The 12,209-nt window shown below is 47.3% G+C and overlaps 1 protein-coding gene across 2 annotated transcripts in view; it reads left to right on the forward strand.

Moving 5' to 3' along the window:
- Smoc2 (SPARC related modular calcium binding 2) overlaps nucleotides 1–12,209 on the forward strand; it is a 125,301-nt gene that overhangs the window by 58,158 nt on the left and 54,934 nt on the right. The window contains exons 4-7 of one of the 2 annotated variants that reach the window (XM_006524777.3): nucleotides 15–114; nucleotides 6,680–6,727; nucleotides 9,527–9,610; nucleotides 11,057–11,131. In XM_006524777.3, coding sequence (XP_006524840.1) covers nucleotides 15–114; nucleotides 6,680–6,727; nucleotides 9,527–9,610; nucleotides 11,057–11,131 — 307 coding nt within the window. The remainder of the gene's footprint in view (nucleotides 1–14; nucleotides 115–6,679; nucleotides 6,728–9,526; nucleotides 9,611–11,056; nucleotides 11,132–12,209) is intronic. The other variant, NM_022315.2, reaches the window with a different exon arrangement.

Below are 12,209 nucleotides of genomic sequence, written 5' to 3' on the forward strand. Positions count from 1 at the left end.
TCCTTTCTCTGCAGGTCCAGTGTCACAGCTACACAGGATACTGTTGGTGTGTTACACCAAATGGAAGACCCATCAGTGGCACTGCTGTGGCCCACAAGACACCCAGGTGCCCCGGTAGGTCTGACTAATGCTGGCTCCAGGGAAATGACTTCCTGTTTCTCTTGGTCATCTTACTCAGATTCCCTCACAAATCAAAAGGACACTTAGAGAGGGGGAATGTGGGATGTGCTCACTGGACACACCACTGCACATAGACCTGGAGGGATAAAAAAAAAAACCAAAGACTTTTGTCTACATGTTGGGGCAGGGGACAGCTCACCATAGGGACACACTTGGGCCTGAATCATTTGAAAATATAACCACAGAGGCTCGAGTCACCAGCTTGAATGACCCATTGTTTTCCTTGGCCAAAAAAAGCAAAAGATCCGGCATTTATATACATGGGTTTTCAAAGAGAAAGTGGGTCTTTGCTCACTGTTGAGTTTCCAGACATTTATGTGTGATATTTTATTACTCAGACAGGAGCTTGATGTACTGAAAGTAACAAGCCTGGCGGCCTCGCAGTCTATAAAATGGTCCCTTTTCCACTAATATTTTACCAAAAAAGGTTATAGATGATTCAGATCATTTTTATGTGAAAATGGTCTCCCGCCCGGGCCTGACTAACTTGCTGTCTGCTGAAGGAGTCTGTCTGATGAAGCTGAGCGTTCTTGTCATCCAAGTCTTTGGGTTGTAATATGAAAATAGGGCTAGGAACGTAAGGCACACATTTCTCCAAGTTTGCCACTTGAGGGTTGAAATGTTCGTGTCTGGAGCTAACTGTCAGACTTATTTTCTATTTAAGGGCCAGGCACTGCCTGCAGAGATTCCATTTCTTACTGTGGTCCAGGCAGAGGAACTGGGCACGGGATCGTTGGCTGTGGCCTCCTCAGGTCTTTGCGACAAACCCTGTATTTTAGAGCCTGTTCATCTCTGAAACCGACATGTTCTATGTTATGTAGAGTGGAAATACATTTGTTTATTTCAAGACTGTTTTACCACTGAAACCTACAATGGGCTATTTTTTCCCTATGAGCTGATGTTTACATTGAATAGTTCCTGTACAGAGTTCTGGAGGATAAGACAGACCTGCTCCCCTGGGAGAAAGCAGAGGGCAGGGAAATAGGGTTCCATGCCTTCTGAAATTTAGGGGAGGGATGTGGGGGAATTGGGCATCCTACTCTCACCCCACAGAGACAAAACTGACAATGTAGCCTTACATAATACAGTGGACATCTTCCTTCGTCGTGACACAGCCTGATGGAGAAATGGGGTAGTGGGCTTCCTTTTACACTGGGCTGGCCTTGATAGCAGGTGAGAGTGGCCCTGATATTGTCTGCACATCCCAGGGAGCTTATGCTTTGGATATTCCCATGTTATCAGCAACCAGGCGATGTTCAGCACAGGTGGTGCACAACACAGGTGTGTGTAGGTGGTGTATGACACAGGTGGTACATACTGTTCTCCAGTTATAAATTATTTGTTAAACTGGGGTAAATTAGGTTAGAAATGGGCAGAAGACAGCAAATTTTTGTCAGAATTTTATACACACACACACACACACAAACACACACACATATGTATACATATGTATGTATGTACATGTCTAAATGTGGGTGTATGTGTGTATATGTAGGTATTGTATGTACATGGTATATGTGTGCATGTATGTATATATATATATATATGTGTGTATATATACACATTCACATGTTTACACATGGGTGTATATATGTATATGTGAAGTACATGTAAGTATGTGCCTGTGTATACATGGTATGTATGTGCATGTATATACATAATATATATGTGTACATGGTATATATGTATGTGTAATATGTTTACATGTATGTATGCCAATATGTGTATGTGTGCACATGTGTGTGTATGAATTTGTGTCTGTATGTGCTTATTAGGACCATGTGTAAACATACTCTGTAGCATCTAAGTGGGGATAGAGGCTGGTGTCCCTTCTATGTCTGTACCCAATGACATAGTACAGAACTCCTCCCCAAGCCCTTAGTTGAACCAGGAAGACCTGGTATGCTGAAGCCATCGATGAAGAATAGCTCAGTTCCAAAGTGGTCAAAGCAGTAGAGGAGGGTGTCCTTGTGTCTTCATACCAGGGCATCAAGGTTAGAGTCCCACTAGGACTCTCAGAACATGGGGTTGGAGACAGAAACCCAGAGGTGACTGTGTGGCAAGGGAGAGGACAGAACAATAGACCACCCATGGCAGTGTGTAAGCTGGTCACTCAGGACCCAGCACTTTCCTTCTGGGAATGGACCCTGGAGGAACACAGCTGGGTGGTGCAGACATGTGGCTGGCCTACAGCAACACTAGCTGTAAAAGCCAAACCCTGGGACTGCCTGTAGGATAACACAACACAGAGTGCTAGCCTCACAGTAGGATAAACATCAGTGCAGACAGTTACACACTCCCTGTCTCTCTCACTGGTGCCACGGAGCTGACAGCTGTGTGAGTCAGAAGACACAGGAAAGCACAACATGGGGCAGGGAATTTACAGCTCTGAGGAGACAAAACCAGCCCTGGCCTGGAGGTGTCCAGCAGTGACCACAGAGGAATGGAGCTGATAGACGGACATACAATAAAAGGGATTTGTCATATTGCCTTACATCCTGTGACCAGGATAGCCAGGCAGCGGCTGTCTCCAGAACCCAGTAGCTGATCAGTCCCCGAGGCTGGATACCCTGATCCAACTCCCCCTCTCACAGATATGCAGAGTGGCTGATGTCTTTGTCGCTGCCAGATCCAGTTGACTGACATCCCACTGGGCTTGGACATCTTTGTTTACATTATGAATCTGGATCCACAATTGTCTTGAGGGATCAGGATGGAAAAGCCCTAATTCCTTTCTTATAAAAAGCCAGTCTCCTTCACGGGTTTCCATGGTGCCAACCTCCACTGTCAGCCACTACTTGAACTAATAAGTAATTAACCTCAGATCGTAAACCAGTGACCTCCTCATCCTTCTGATCCCCTGTGGCGACATAGGTGTGAGGGGCAGAGGGCTCAGGCAGAAGAGACAGTGTAGAGATGTCAACCTTTACCTCCTCTTTCTGTCTTACTCCTCAATGGGCATTCCTGAGCCACCAGCCTCTTCCCACCACAGGGCAGTGCTTGGCCAGTTCTTGCAGTATTCCTGTCTGGATTTGTTTTGCAAGAAACCCACTCACTGTTCACTGTTACTGCTGCTACTGCCAAGCACTGGCCACCAGCGAGTGGAGCCTGGCAGACTCTGGTGCAGCCTGGAGCCTGGGCCAGCAATGGACAAGCATTGCAAGCACTGCAGACACATACAGAATACCATCTGCTATCGCAGAGGGGTGGTTCTCATAAATAAGGGCAGGTCTGGCAGGTGTAGCAGAGGGTCTCATTTCTGAGTGCTATGGACTCTGATGCCTTCTGGATTATGTCTGTGCATCTATCAGGTATACAAAAGGGAGATGTCCTGAGGAAGACTCCTGAGGTTGTGGTGTTGGTGGGGACAGCTTCAAGAAGAGTGGTGAAGCAGTTTGAGAAAGCCAATGACTAAGGCCATGGTGTTGTGGCCATGGAACCTCTGCTCTAATGAGTTGGCAGCTCCTTCACTGTCTACGTGTAGAGCACACAGAGTGATGTCACTTTGAGGGGACAGTCAACATTGTTGCTGCTGGCTTGCTTCTATATGAGGTCACCACAGTACCCATTTGCTGCTTTGTGGTTGTGGCATTCTTGAGGCAGTCTTGCTCTGTAGTGTAGGCCAGTCTCAAATTTGAAAGTCCCCTGTGCCTCAGCCAAGTACTGGGGTTACAGGCGTCATACACTCTGCCTACTTTGTAGGCGAGAAAATAGGTTTAAAGGGGGTAAATCCAGACGTCGGCCAGGTCGCAGAGCTGAGATGCACTGAGGGCCACATCCTCTCCTCTCCTACCATGCTGTGTCTTTCAATACCAGCTTAATCTTTCACATCATGCTCATGGCCTCTTGCTAGAGAATGAGAGAGCAGAAGCCATCGGCAGCTGCTAAGTGACAAAGGAAAATGTTTATCCTAACACAGAGAGCACAGTCCATTTTTTCTTTTCTTCCTCCAACCTTTCTGCCCTCTCCAGTGCCTCTCCCAAGAAAAGGCATATGATCTGTGGAGTTGGTGATTTCTAGGGCGATTCTTGCTGTGTTAACTGTCCTCTGTGGGAGACACTGGCTCTTTTAGGTGAGTGAGTGCCACCTGTCTGAACAGATGCCACCACACCAACCAGCTGCTTCCATGGTGTCCATAGCATACACTTCACCCCTTACTTGGGAAAAGAGCTAGCATGTTCTTAGGGCACTGCCCTCTGTGAGGCTGTGGGTAGCCCTTTGTTCTTGCCATGCGGCTGGATCTGTATTTTAACCAGCTACCAGGGCTGCAAGCTCAAGAGTCCAGTACTTCTCTGTAATACATGGGCCACACCCCTATAACACCCTTTACAGTTGCTAAACATGGCACCTTACTTAAAAGACCCCTTTCACAAGGCAGAGGCTCACTGATAGAGGACATTTAGTGTGCTCTTCTGGTGCTGGTCCGGGGAGTGACACATCATGGGCAGCCCACTGTGGATAGTAATGGCAAGCAAGCTCTGTGAGAAATCCCAGCTGCCCTGTTGGTCCTGGATTTCCTTGGTTCTCCCACTATCTTGGCTGTCGATCTGTGATCAGTTCCCTTCCCAGTCCTTGATGACAGAACCTTGCAGGGAGGCTGGGACAGAAAGCCATGGAGTCTTTGATCCTGGACAGAATCCAGATCCCACCAAATCAAACTCCTTATTTCACAATGTTTGGATGGCATTGTGTGTGATCGGGGACACTTGGTTCTATAGTGAAGCTCTTTTCGACAGATGACGACCAAGATGGAACTATTTCTGGCTTAACCATAAATGCTGAGGGCCTGATTAACTCAGTGCTGGATCTTCCCAGAGAAACTGGGGTGCCCTGGGGAGAGTTCTGGCTTCTCCGAGGGAACGACCCACCCCCAACTCCCCAGGGGAGAGAGTGGTGGTGGTAAGCTGTCAAGTCTTTTCCTGATCTTGTCTCTAATCAGCTTTCTGGTCAGCAGCTTGCTCCGTCTCCTCCTCAGATTACAAAAGATTATCGTAATTCAGTCCCGAGAATCTCTCTCAAGGGAGTAGTTTAATCATCTAGAATATTTATATTTCATTCACAAATTAAAACCCTTCCACACACAAATGCTCAAGAGATACTACCAAAATCCTGTCATTTGGAGTCAAAAGAGGGAAATCGTTGATTCATCACAGCTACATGTGGTGAGAGGAGGGATGCGTTAACAAGGGAGGTGTGCAAGGGCTGGTTCCCAAAGATGGGGCCTGCCAGGAAGCAGTGGGAGGCACAGAGCGGCCAGTTCTGATTCTTACGAAGGTAAACCCAGACCCCAGAAGTGACAGAAATCCCAGGCAGGAGAAAAATTTAGACGGGAATAGGAAGGTACCTGCCTCAGATGGTACCTGTACGGGTGCATGCTGATGTTCCAGGAAGTCCAGTTGCCATTCCGGCCTCCTGGGTTGTGGGCTAAGGTCTCTCATAAGGTATAGGTTAGGCAGCAGCTACAAAGAAGCAGGAAGAGCTGTAACTTGCAGAGCAGCCATCTGTGCCCAGGAGTCTCCGAATTCCTTGCTTTTGTGTCTTCCAACACATTACTACTGTTTTTCAAGAAATGCCAGCAATTGAAGTGACGTCACAAAGCCGTCTCTGCCTTTAATGGAAGTGTTGGTCTCTTTCCAGTTTCATACTCACAGCTGAAAACAACTGTAGCAAGTTATAAGTTGGGGCATCTTCCCTGAGGGGCACTGCGTTAGTCTCAGCTCTGAGAAGAGTGCCTCAGCCCCCGTACACTGAGCAGGTGGAGATGTGGGAGAAGTTGGTATCCAAGGCTTTGGAAGCAAAGGAACACTGCCTCGTGGACTTGTGGGAACTGTGTCGGCATGCGCAACACCAACACCTTTCTCCACGAAGCACGTGTGGACAGTGTGGTGAGCGTGTGGCCCTCACACAGAAGAGAGATGAGCTTGGTAGAAGCACAGGCACCCACGGCCGTGTCTATGTGGAAAGCAAGCACCTGGGATGTCCTCAGCCTGTGTCCTTCACCGTCCTGAGAACGTCAGTCACACTCCTTAGATCTGTCAGTGGTCTGTGTCCCGCTTCCAATGCCAAGTCTACAGTTTTCCTTTCTTCCCATAATCAGACTCAAGCTGAAGCCAAGGATTTGGTTTCCTTTAACTCCGTCTGATCTGTACCTTGTGACTCCAACACTCCGTGTCCCTGTGTGCGGACAAGGGTGCAGGATGCTTTTCTGGTACATATGTTGCCATATGTTGGAGTAAAGGTCTTCCACACATAGCTACAGAGCCTAAGGAAAGGGGACTCCCCTGTATTGTCAGTGCCACTACTTTGGTTACGGTTCCCCCGGTGGTGTCAGGTGACAAATGCAGTTTAACTAGAACATGAGAATGTACTTTGAACTTATTAAAATAGAAGGACAGAAAAAAAGAAAAAAAAAAAAAAAGAAGGGCAGAGCTGCTTTCCTTAATTGAAGAAAACCATTTGGTAGAGCATTGTAATTCCGTTCTTTATTTTCCTGTCTTAGGTTCAATAAATGAAAAGGTGCCGCAGCGGGAAGGAGCAGGGAAAGCAGGTAACTATCTTGAAATGAATCTGCACAATGATTGATAGATAAGATTTGATCCGATTGCACCTTGAAATGACTCTCAAGTTAAAACTGAGAACGTTGAAAGGTATTGCCCAGACCTTCCAGAATCATGGGTCCAGTCCTGCCTTCTGCTAGTCACCTGAGGTTCAGGCAGTACACTCAGCGTGTGTGGGGATCCCTGAAAGGGGCTCAGGACCACTGTGGGTATGTTGTGTTAGGTGTGCAGGATAGCACTGAGTGTATGAAGAGAACTGTAATATGGCAGCTAATGCTGTGGTGTGGCAGATTCAGCTGTAGGTAGGACTGCCTTGCTCAACTCTGCTGTGTCAGGCAATCCTGTGGGTATCTCAGGGTCCCTGTGGTGAACTGATTTCTATTATAGGTGTGTTGAGTAATTCAGACAACATCAAGAGAGGCACTTGGCCCGAGAGTAGAGGTTCAGTATTTTGGCCTCTCACACATTCCGAGCCATAGAAATGAATGTTATGTGCCAATGTGAAGAGGCAAAGGCTTTCTCTACCTCAAATGTTCTTCTGAGCAGTGGGCAGGCAGTCTCTTCTTTCTTTGGGGGCCACTTGATGACTAAGTTCATCTTCTCCTGGGCTGTAACCTGCCTACTGAGACACCTTGGGAAGATCTGTTCGTTTGTCCCTTGACCATCCTCAGTTTCCCCTGAAGTCCCTGTAACACACATTCTGCTTTAGTCTTTGGAGTCAGGAGAGACTTTCAAGATACATTTTTTTTTTTTTACATAACCATAGACATTTTTTCTCCTATGGGTTATAGTATAATAAACCTGTCAAAGGGAAGAGGGGTGAAGACAAGTAGAGCCAAGCTTACTCAGCCCCATTCCAGGGGCTCAGATTGAAAGTCTCTTGGCCAGGAACTGGACTTCCTGCCCTGGAATAAAGATCTCTGTACTGTTAAGATGCATGCATGGAATAAGTACAGAGGGTCCCGGGGCAGATGCAGAGAGCCCTGAGGTAGACAAAGAGGGCTAAAGCATCCACAGAGGTTTGAGGTATGCTCAGAGGAGTCGGAAACAGGCACGGTCTTTGATCATTCAACCTAGAGGACACCTGAAGATTTATAGGAGGAGGGTTGTGTGGTATAGAATGTACTTGATGGGGGAGGGGGACCACAAGGCAGAGCATCTCCTTATCAGGATGCTCATGGGGCCCACTGGAGGACACCCTTTGGGAAGTGGGGTGTGAATTTAAGGAACGAGCAGGCCTGTGGACCAAACTCTACCACTCTCTGGACAGGCACCCAACAGAAAGAAAGTGTTAATGAAGGTTTAGGGATAACAAGGGAGACATGGCAGAAACGTGGAGGAAAGCACAGCTTCCCTGCTCTATAGGCTATGTCCTCTGTTAGAGCTTCCAGCGGGCCCATGGTGCTGTGAGTCACAGCATCCGAGGGCAGGTGAGGCTGAGGGCAGCCCACACAGGGGCCTGAGCTGGAGGGACAGAGCCTGGGAACAGCTCCACCTTTGGGCTGAACATCACCAAATATGCCTACACTCAGCAGCCACACTCTATTCATCCTGCAGGGACCCTGTGATCTTGGGAGTGGCTCACCAGTGTGATTTGATGCTTAGCAATATACACCAGCAAGAACTCACTTTCAACCTCCCCCGCCCCCAAAAAAGAAACAACCCCACAAGACATAGACATACATGCCATTTAAAGGCTTCTTCTATTAACTTCCAAGATTCCTAGTATGTTAAATTTGGATTAATATATATTATTCCATCCAATTGATTGATTGATTGATTGATTGATTTATAGAAAATAAAATGGTTCAGCATCAAGTTTCCCTCGTGTCAAACATTAGGCTTCCGTGTTCCATATAAGTCACCCTGAGTTTTGATGTCTAGACACCAGACTTTTTTCAAGAGGTTATTAAAGATTAAAGGTTTTAAAACTAAGACTCATTTGCTCCCCTCCAATCCTTGAGTGGGGCTTCTAGACAGATGAAGGTTAGGGTGGAGTCATAGCTAGCTGGGCCCCATGGCCAGCCCTTGTCTTATATGTTGATTCTGAAATGACAGTCTCAAAATGTTGGGGGCAGACTTGAATAAACGCAAAAGGGGGAGAGATGGAGACTGACCAATGTCCCAGCCACTGCTGTGTCAGGTGCTCTGACCCCGAGAGCTTCACAGGAAACCACAGGAGGTGGTCAGTAAACTCAGTGATGATGATTCGCCAGGAAACGAGCCAATCCTCTCAGAGTCCACCCTGCCTTTCCACCAACCTCTTCATTTGCTTGACCCCATACTGTGGACCCCCAACCCCATGCACACTACCTCTACGGTTTTCACTGTGCCTCCACTACTAAGTGGCTGGAAGTACATGATGGGGAGGGGGCTTGCTGGTCCAGATTGTGGCTCCCAAAGTGTCCTTGGCATAGGAGCACATGCATGAATGGGTTTCAACTCCCACAATGAACCCTGTGGATCTCTGTTCCCTTCCACACCTTGTGGCCTGCAGTAGAAAGGTCGTTCAGCACCCCCTGCCCTCAGTTTTCCACTTGCCTGTAACTGCCCTATAGTAGCCACTGCCCTGATGGTTTAGGTCTCCTGTGTGGGCCTTGGATTTCAGCTTCCCATAGCATTTGAAAGTAGCAGTCTCATAGGCAAGCAGGTCAATGTTGCTCCCTGGCCTCCCCGGGGTGCTGGTTTTTGCTCTGTGCTGGGCTGGGTTGGGAGGTTCTGTGGGTGGTTTGCAGGTCCTGGGCTCCAACCTGGATGCACACTTATTTAGCTTACTCTCATAATTGTAGTCTCCTTGCAAATCTTTTCCGTTCTGAATTCAGATGATGCTGCAGCCCCAGCATTGGAGACTCAGCCCCAAGGAGATGAAGAAGGTGAGCAGGTGATGGGGAACTGGGTGGGGAGTAAGGAGGGGCAGTCAGGGGCTGGGAAGTGACACCAGGTCATATGGGTATGATGCCATTCACAACCCAGGCACACAAAGAAGGCACTGCTTGCTGTCACTCACTTGTGACTCTAGAAAGACATTCTACGCACAGAAAGATAGCCACCCAGGAAGGACAGGAAACAGTCCGGTCAAGTGATGCTGAAGTGTGCTTCTGTAGGATGTGCAGGGGTAGAGATGGGGAGCAGAATGGGGACCATGCTACTGCACGATATTCATGCGCGCAGTGCAGAGAGTGACGGACAGGCCCTGTGCTTGACCGTAGTGTACTGTAGATGTGAAGAAATCAGAACAGTCCAGTGGGCTGGCTGTGAGAGCCCATTTCCCATGTCACGAGCCTCCATTGCTTCTCCTGGTAGTTTTCCACATTGCCACAGGGTTCTGCTGAGCAGAATCCCTTGGAAGTCACTTTATTAACAGAAATGTATGTGTTCAAAATGGTGTGATGACATGTACCATTCCCCTACTCCTGTGTGGCTTTTATGACACTGTGACAAGGATAGACCTCTTATGTTTACCTTTAATAAATTGTCTATAGTGTTGGTCATGTTCTCAAGTCAAATGGGATCAGGATTTGGGTAAAATGTGTATGAAACACACACACGCACACGCACACACCCCTAACAAACGACAAGTGTACAGAATCCTACATACTTTAGAAATAACAGCAGTGGCTCGGGTGTGTAGTAGGGCTGCTTTGGGCTCTGCCATGTTAACTTCCCATCCTGGAGAACTCCAGTTCACCCATAAGAATGTAGGGCTGCCTGTCCCACATGGAAGGGGGTTCAAAGCCAGGCAATGTGTAGGGTCTGTGTTTTCAGGGCCATGTATAGTCAATCACATCTGATAATTGATATCAAGGGGCTACTTTCCTCAACTGTGTGATGTGAAAGATAGTTTACATGTTTTATTTTATATGGAATCATTCAACCGTGTGAGAGTCTCATGTTAAATGAGCGACTATTTTTACTTCATGGGATGTATTTGTGCATTAGGCTGCTTCCTACCTCCCTCTGCTTATCCACCCATGGTGATGCTGAGGGACAAACCTAGGGCTTCCTGTATGTTAGGCAAGTTACCATACCACTGAGCAGCTACCCCTGCTCGTCCTGGAGTGTCTTAGAACACCTAGAACCTGCCTGTATTCAAACAGAGTTTAGTTACATGTTCAGATTAATAAAAAATATATTTAAATTTTTATATTATTGGTTCCTTGGTCACATGCATTTAACCATCTTTAACTGTTTCTTTTTGAAAGGTGCAGTGAACCATTATTTATTTGTTACACTGGGTGGGGAATCAGAGCCCTTGCTGAGTTCCTTAGCTGAGGGGCTCCATGCTGCCTAATGATCTGTTCACCTTATTGTTCCTCTAGATATTGCCTCACGCTACCCTACACTCTGGACCGAGCAAGTTAAGAGTCGGCAGAACAAGACCAATAAAAATTCAGGTAAGTTGGGACCTGGTGTCACTCCGTAAGGGAGTATTTCATTCCAGACTTTTGCCTTCTGCAGGTTAAAAAAATGTTTCTTATTAGATTCTCTATATTCTCAGAAGGAATTGTGTGCAGCTGTGCAGTGGGCTGCCCAGGCACAGCGGGGCTGGTGGTTGGTGAGTGCTCTTTTTGAAGTAGTTTCTGAGCTGTCTGAACATTTGGCTGTTTGAGGTGAAAGCCTCCAAACGTATGGATTGTACCTGCTGCAGGACACACTGACAGAAATGTATGGATTGTACCTGCTGCAGGACAGCAGTGACAGAAATGACCTTTGCAGGCAACTGCTTCAATGTTCTGTAGACAAGCCAAGCAGCTCTAACAAGCTCTGGGGGTTTATGGAAGGAACTCAGTGGGTGGGTGTCCTGCTTGCTTCCTCTGGCCCTTTGTAAAATCTGAAGCTGTCCTCTGGGTTAGTGGATAGGCAGCCAAGGAAGGTCAGGGTAACCACAGGAATTTTCTGGGATTGACCTTGAAGCCCAGAGATAAGAGGCAGCTACTCACAAGGGCATCCTAGCACAGAGTGCCCCTGTCTGGGCTGTACACATCTTTTAAAGTGTGTTTTGCATACGATACAGTAGAGATCTAAGAAGCGTCACAGCTCGGATGAGAAGAATCTATGTGCATCCATGCCCAGCACAAAGAAGACTGACTGTCAGAAAGGTGTGTCTGGTATTCCTCAGTCTCAGATCCCCAGGAACACCCTGTTTGGGAAAGCTTGCTGACCGATGCTGCACTGTGTGAGACAGGGGCTCCTTGGTACAATAGAAGGCTTACCTGGAATGGCCAGTGCGCTCTCGAAGAGTGTGTGAGCACTGTTCCATGTTAGTCCCTGATCTTTTCCTTGTGGCCCTGGCTCTGCATGGCTGAACTTCCTGATGGAGATTTCTCCCTTGGCTGCTCTAAGAAAGGTAGAACCCAAAGGTTTTGATACCAGTTGTACATATGCAAAAGCAGGAAATTTAAAATGAATTTTTTACTTAGCAGTGATTACTAGTGGCAACTTCCTTTTTTTAATTTTATTTTTGTTTCTGTG

This window comes from Mus musculus, chromosome 17, assembly GCF_000001635.26.
Source record: "Mus musculus strain C57BL/6J chromosome 17, GRCm38.p6 C57BL/6J".
Classification (NCBI taxonomy): Eukaryota; Metazoa; Chordata; class Mammalia; order Rodentia; family Muridae; genus Mus; species Mus musculus.